The sequence below is a fragment of the Poecilia mexicana genome, unplaced genomic scaffold (genome assembly GCF_051168715.1).
Source record: "Poecilia mexicana isolate PSO_F unplaced genomic scaffold, ASM5116871v1 scaffold_19, whole genome shotgun sequence".
Taxonomy (NCBI): Eukaryota; Metazoa; Chordata; class Actinopteri; order Cyprinodontiformes; family Poeciliidae; genus Poecilia; species Poecilia mexicana.
Window position 1 is genome coordinate 3,829,397 of NW_028263388.1, and position 6,679 is coordinate 3,836,075.

The following is a 6,679-nucleotide window of genomic DNA, read 5'->3' on the forward strand; positions in this document are numbered from 1 at the left end:
TCAGCTGCCCACACATTGTACAGTTATCATGTTATGACAGTCATGAGACAGTCAGAATTTTACTTGAAATTTTTTCAACAGTTGGGCTTTCAATATGGACGACATAAACATATTTTTATATGGTCCAATCATATGACTGTGAAATATGAATATGAAACTTATTGTAGATGGTTTTTGTGGTTAATCTTTTGGTAAATGGCTTTTCCAATTATTTTGACCACTCAAAGCATTTACACTAGAGTCACATTCACCCATTTGAACTCACAATCACTCACACAATTGTACACCGATGACATGTGGCAGGAGGAAGCTGGAATTGAACCTACAACCTTCCAATCACAAGACAATTATGCTATCCACAGAGCCACAGTCGCCCAAATTAGTCACCCCAATTTATTTGATGAATAAATTATTTCGAACAGGGTTTAATGGCTCAGTAACAGGGATTTCCCAGCTTTTTGACACCTCGCTCTCAAACATGGTGGACAAGAACCATCATCGGTGAGAACAGAAGTGTGCAGACGGGATCCAGCTGGATCTCTGGCAGAGGGGGGACCAGGAGGCTGGTGTCTGGCACTGCTTCCATAGAGTCTTGGTGCAGGGAGGAGGCCGGGTCTCCTGCAGTGACCCAGGGGAATGTCTGGGAACGGGGTAGAGTTTCTGAGCCAGCCAGTTTACAGGGCTTCTGTCTGGGAGTCACATTTATTCACAGCTTTTCTTTCAAGGTGGGGGACAGTGAACAAGGGGGCCACATCTATTTCTGCTTGCAGCATAACTGAAGGAAAAGCTGGAGATTTGAGCAAATAATTTAAATGTAATTGCCTAAAACTTACCTAAAACCAAGAACATCATAAAAAAGGATGAAAAACTGTTTGATTTAAAAAATGTACAAATTATTGAAAAAATAAAATAAAATAAAAAATCTCCCTATGGGAAATGCTCCCTATAAGTAGGGAGCATTTCAGAATGTAACAGGGATGTTCCTGCACTGTATAAAATTACAGTCCTGCTTGATGGGTGTCATTCCTGCTGTTAGATATTTGTAATCCTATCACGATGCTGAAGACAGGCAGGAATAGTTACAGTATCTGTGGCTGAGTCGTTTGAGGTGAGGACCTCATTTAACCAGAGCAAATGTTAAAGGCCAAAAATTACATGTAGACAGCTTTTAGTCAGAAAGCCAGGAATCTGAAGGAATGTATGTTTTACACAGGGAGAGAATAAATTTAGAAATGCTTCTGCATTTATCATTTTCCTCTTACAGCTGAGACCGCAGCAGCTAGTGCAATTCAATGATCTAAAATTTTAAAGTTGAGTATTTATAAAGCGATTCTCCTTGCAACCGAAATGGGATTATTTCACTACTGCCACCTAATGTAAAAAGACACACATAACAGCCTGGACCAGTCCACCAGAGCAAATATGGCAAGGAAAGACCCCCGTGCTACTTCCCATTTTAATCTCATTGTTTTGGTTCAGGCTGTGAGCTCATTATGTAATCCAGCTCTGGTGTCTATGTGATGATGAGGAAGATGATAATAGCTACGATGATGAGATAGATCATATTAGCCTTTAAAGATTCCTAAAATAGCATCACAAATAGTTTCATCCCCATAAGGAGGAATGGACCGAATAAGTGGAGCAGGTCCAAAAATAGGAGCTGGCACAAAGCGGTCCAGTGCCATTCAGTAAATGATGATGATGATGACACGGTTAGATTGAAACATTACTGTTAATCCTGCAGACTGCTGACCTAACCTTATTTATCCTATAGTTGCCAAAAGGATTAAGGGTTTCTGTGTTTGTTTTTTGCAACATAAACTTTATTTACAGCTAGTGAAATGACAGTATTGTCTTGAAAAAGTGATCATATCCTTGTAACTCTTTCACAAAATACTCTGAAATACTTCAGATAACTTTTTTGGAGTTGATTTGACAAAATGCATAGCTGTGAAGTAGAAAGTCTGGCTATAAATGCTGTTGTTTTATGCAAGAGCTCACAGGTGTGTTAGAGAAAGAAGAGCATCAGCAGACAGAGTGTTCCAGAGTGTTAAAAGGTTTCTTTAAACCTTTTGCCTCCGGCCTGTAGCTGTTGAGGTCTTTTGGGTGTGTGATCTTTGGCACTGGTACCATGCAGGATGTCTTCCACAGCTCTGGAACTTTCCCTAACCTCAAGCTGAGATTAAAGATGTACCCGGTCACATCACACAACTCATCTGCACAGGTCTTGAGAAGCCTTGAGCTGATGCCATCTGGACCTGCAGCCTTCCTGGTCTTTATCTTCCTGAGCTCACTTCTCACCTGGAGTGCTGTGAATGTCAGGCTGGTTTGGGGGCGTGGGGTGGTTGTGCTGGAATGTATGTCAGCAGGAGAGATGTTTGGAGGTAGCTGTGCATTGAGAGGAAGGGGGGTGAGTGTGGGAGAGGGGAGAGGAAAGCATGTCAGTCTTGCCAGACAGGAAGGTGTCAGCAGTGCCTGAGTAGGAGAGTGATCAAACCTATTGAAGAATAGATTGATTTCATTCACCTACTTCTGGTCCCCACAATTCTGGAATTGTGAGGACAATCCCACAATCGTGGGATTGACTGGGTCTGACTGACCCAGGGCTGTCAGTCAGACAAGGTTGACTCCGCCCTATGGACCCACTTCAGTTTGCCTATCAACCTGGCATTGGAGTGGAGGATGCCATCATCCACCTTCTACACAGCTCTCTTTCTCACCTGGAGAATACTGGGAGCACAGTGAGAATCATGTTTTTTGATTTCTCAAGTGCTTTCAATACCATCCAACCCATGATACTGAAGGACATGCTGGAGTACATGGGTCTGGACCACCACCTCATCACCTGGATACTGGACTACCTCACAAAACGACCACAGTATGTGAGGACCCAGGGCTGTCAGTCAGACAAGGTTGTCTACAGCACGGGGGCTCCACAAGGAACAGTCCTTGCCCCCTTCCTCTTCACTCTGTACACTGCTGACTTCCAGTACAGCTCTGCCAGCTGTCACGTGCAGAAGGTCTTGGATAACTCTGCTGTCGTCGGCCTCATCAAGGATGGAGATGATGGGGAGTACAGAGAACTGACTCAGAACTTTGTGGAATGGTGCCTCTTGCATAACAATGAATATCGTCCTTTGTCACACCGTCACCATAGCGAATCAAGCTGGTGGACAAATAGGATTCATTGGGCCTAAATGGTCCTTCCGTCACTTCAGGCCTAAAATAAAATTCACTTGTGACTGATGGGAATGATAAATTTCAACTTCCTCTGACTACCATACAATTTGTGTGTCATAATCATTAATGGAAAGTCAAACATGGAAGCATTCTTTTATAATTAAGCGCATAAAAACAGAAACCATATAGACCCATTCAAATTAATTTAATATTACTGAAAAGTCAATTATTTCATGAACTTTATCACTTACTGAAACACATTATATTGAATAATTACACACAGGAAGCCCTGATTCCTGTGTGTGTCTAACATTTGTGTTAGTTATGATGATTTTCTACTTACAGTTAATGAAAGCATTACATTTAAAATTTTAATACTACATCAGACAAATAAAAAACTACCTTTTACAGCATAAATGTGTATGTAATGAAAAGTATGTTTACCGTCTGCTTAAAAGCTGTTATTGTATAATGTAATTTATTAAATTGGACTGTAGATTGGAAATGTGATGCTTTGGATTTCATAGTTGCTCTCTTTTAAGAATAATGCTTTAACTGCTGCAGTCCTGTCACAACAGCAGCATCTTCCTGACATAGCAGGTTCTATATAATAAGTCAAACTGTCATTTAGAAGTCCTACCAAAACTATTTTAAATTAATTTGAAGACATTCGGTCAATAGTCAATAATTCGCCCTTCTTTTTGAGAAATATTAAATTGACTGCTGCTTTGTTTCATAGTACAGTAAAAAGCTTGTTGAGCGACACAGCTAATGAAGGATCCAGACTAATACTGCTGGATCTGGCTGATTATATCAACCACCTCTTGATACAACTCTAGGCCTCAGATCGCTCTTCACTCAGCAGCTCAGATCAACAGGCTGCTAGCACAGTGTGTTTTACCCAAATCAGCAGCGTTTATTATTAGCCTGATGCAATATCAAGCACTTTCGCTTGGGCCCACACTTGGCCTACCATTTAAGCATCTTCATTTATGTACTTATAAATAGAACGGCTCTGTCTACTTGACACATTTTTTCAAGCCGACTTCTTCGCACACGGTGTCCGTTACATGGCCTATGCATCATATTTCGGCGGAGCGGAGCATATATAAGGCGGTGAGAGCGGCTGGGGTGTTCACTGCAGTCGGCAGATTCATCTGAGCGAATCCTCTCTAGTCTTAGAGATAACCTTGAGGTGAGTTTCACTGGAGGGCGGCAGACCTGTAGGCGAATGTGGCCTCTGGTTCAAAGGGTGTTCCTTCGTAAAATGGGATATAAATCAAACAAAGGGCCACAGAGGTCTGTTTCCTGAACATCAGGGGCCTGGTGTCTGACTTTGAACTGAAAAAGAAACAAAATAGGGGGGAAAAAAAACTCAACCTGTTGAGACCAAAAGAAGATTTGATCTTTTCTCTTGGAGGGTTTGGTTTCGGAAAAACCTGGATAACCTGAAATGATCTTTTTTGTTTTCTTGGATTACTTACTGATCCGGACTACCTAAGATGCTGAAGATTACTTATAGTTGTGTAAACTTTGTAAACTAAAAGTACATTGAGATGTTCTTTGGTCCAGACTTAATCTGTTTGAATGTGTTTGATGTTCCTAAAGCTGATGTCCTGGACTGATGATTTTTCTTCTGCTCTTCTTCCTCAGTTAAAAATGGCATTCGCCGGACTTCTGAGTGATGCTGACATTAGTGCAGCCATTGCAGCTTGTCAAGGTAAACCAAGCAATAAAACTGTCAAGTCATTTTTGTTTCACTTTCTTCAAGCTACTTAGAAAGCTGTACATGTTAGTAGACCTGTTATGCAAGGCAGAAGATTTAAAATATTATTTCAACCATTAAGTTAAAAGACTGCAGCATTTTAAAACACTGAAAAAGATGCAAAACTGACAATGTGGCTAAGCTTGTTTTACATCTGGCTTAGCATCTGACTGATGCTGAGACAGAATTGTTACAAGTAAATACTAGACCTTATAAACAGAAACCTATGCACCAGCAGCAGGTTTGTGTTGAATCATTTCTTGACTTTCTGATGTGATCCTCCTCTCTGTTTCCTCACAGCCGCTGACTCCTTCAAGCACAAGGACTTCTTTGCCAAGGTCGGCCTGGCTGCCAAGTCTGCTGATGACGTCAAGAAGGCCTTCGCCGTCATTGACCAGGACAAGAGCGGCTTCATTGAGGAGGAGGAGCTGAAGTAAACATTCTCTCTACGTCTTTATACTTTAGCTTTTGAAGGTTTACGATATGAACTGTCTCAATGAGGGTAAATTCAGAAAAAATGCAACCAAAGAAACTGTGGCAGCAACTCAGTGTCTCTTTTGCTCTATGGTCCAAGAGAAATCATAAAAAATACTTAGAAATATTTAACTTTCAAGCACTAAAGGCAACAGGAAAGCTCCAGCCGGTAGTCAATTCAAGGAATAGCAGGATTTCCAATTAATTGGTTCCATAAATTATGTCCTCAATCAAACAATTTTGTAAAACATCCCCAAGCAAATGAGCTAAGACACTTGTTAGGCACACAATAAAACATGTTGTTATATCACTCAATAAACTTCCCTCCCTTTCTTTCCTCTCAAGGCTGTTCCTGCAGAACTTCTCTGCCGGTGCCAGAGCTCTGACTGATGCTGAGACAAAGACCTTCCTGCAGGCTGGTGACTCTGATGGTGATGGCAAGATCGGAGTTGATGGTGAGGAAGCGCCTCCTTAGGCCAAACCCATTTGGACTAATGAGGCATGAGTGCTGAAACAATACCTTCCTTGTCTCCTCCATGCAGAGTTCGCTGCCATGGTCAAGGGTTAAATGGACAAACTGACCAACATCTGACTTCACAACTCTAAAGGAACAACTTGAGCCAAAGACATCCTCTTCTTCTCTTCTCCTCTTCCCATTCACTCTACCCCTTGTAGACTCTGCAACACTTTTATATATTTGACCTGTGACCCCCTGACCAGACGAACAACTCTTTCTCTCTCTCAGGCCGTGCTCACCCCAGTGCTATCCACGATGAATGTACCTGACTAAATGTATGGCGTGGCTGACTTGTGTCTCTCTCTCTCTCTCTCTCTCTCTCTCTCTCTTTCTCACTTCTGTCGTCGTTTTACTGTGTGGGATTTGCATGCTGTGAGATCAACAATGATGCACTTTTATGGAAAACGGACGGACGATGAGACAATAAAGGTTCTTTTTCAATAACAACGTTCTGAAACTGGTCTTTTAATAGGCTGTTGTGGTAAAACTGATAATGCACCAGCTGGACCAAAACACCAATCCATCCATCCATCCATCCATCCATCCATCCATCCATCCATCCATCCATCCATCCATCCATCCATCCATCCATCCATCCATCCATCCATCCATCCATCCATCCATCCATCCATCCATCCATCCATCCATCCATCCATCCATCCATCCATCCATCCATCCATCCATCCTTGTCCCTTACTGGGGTCGGGAGGGTTGCTGGTGCCTATCTCCAGCTGATAAAAAAT

At 42.0% G+C, this 6,679-nt stretch overlaps 1 protein-coding gene across 2 annotated transcripts; it reads left to right on the plus strand.

Moving 5' to 3' along the window:
* The first annotated feature begins 4,252 nt into the window (after positions 1-4,252).
* LOC106903238 (parvalbumin alpha-like) lies at positions 4,253-6,383 on the plus strand. Of its 2 annotated transcripts, XM_014966900.2 has the most exons (5): positions 4,253-4,375; positions 4,834-4,900; positions 5,246-5,378; positions 5,765-5,874; positions 5,962-6,383. In XM_014966900.2, the coding sequence occupies exons 2-5, from the start codon at positions 4,840-4,842 to the stop codon at positions 5,985-5,987; spliced, it is 330 nt and encodes a 109-aa protein (XP_014822386.1). In that variant the 5' UTR covers positions 4,253-4,375; positions 4,834-4,839; the 3' UTR covers positions 5,988-6,383. The 2 variants fall into 2 exon arrangements, with proteins under 2 accessions (XP_014822386.1, XP_087872675.1); XM_088016549.1 differs by lacking the exon at positions 4,253-4,375 and having other exon boundaries at positions 4,650-4,900.
* Positions 6,384-6,679: the final 296 nt, after the last annotated feature.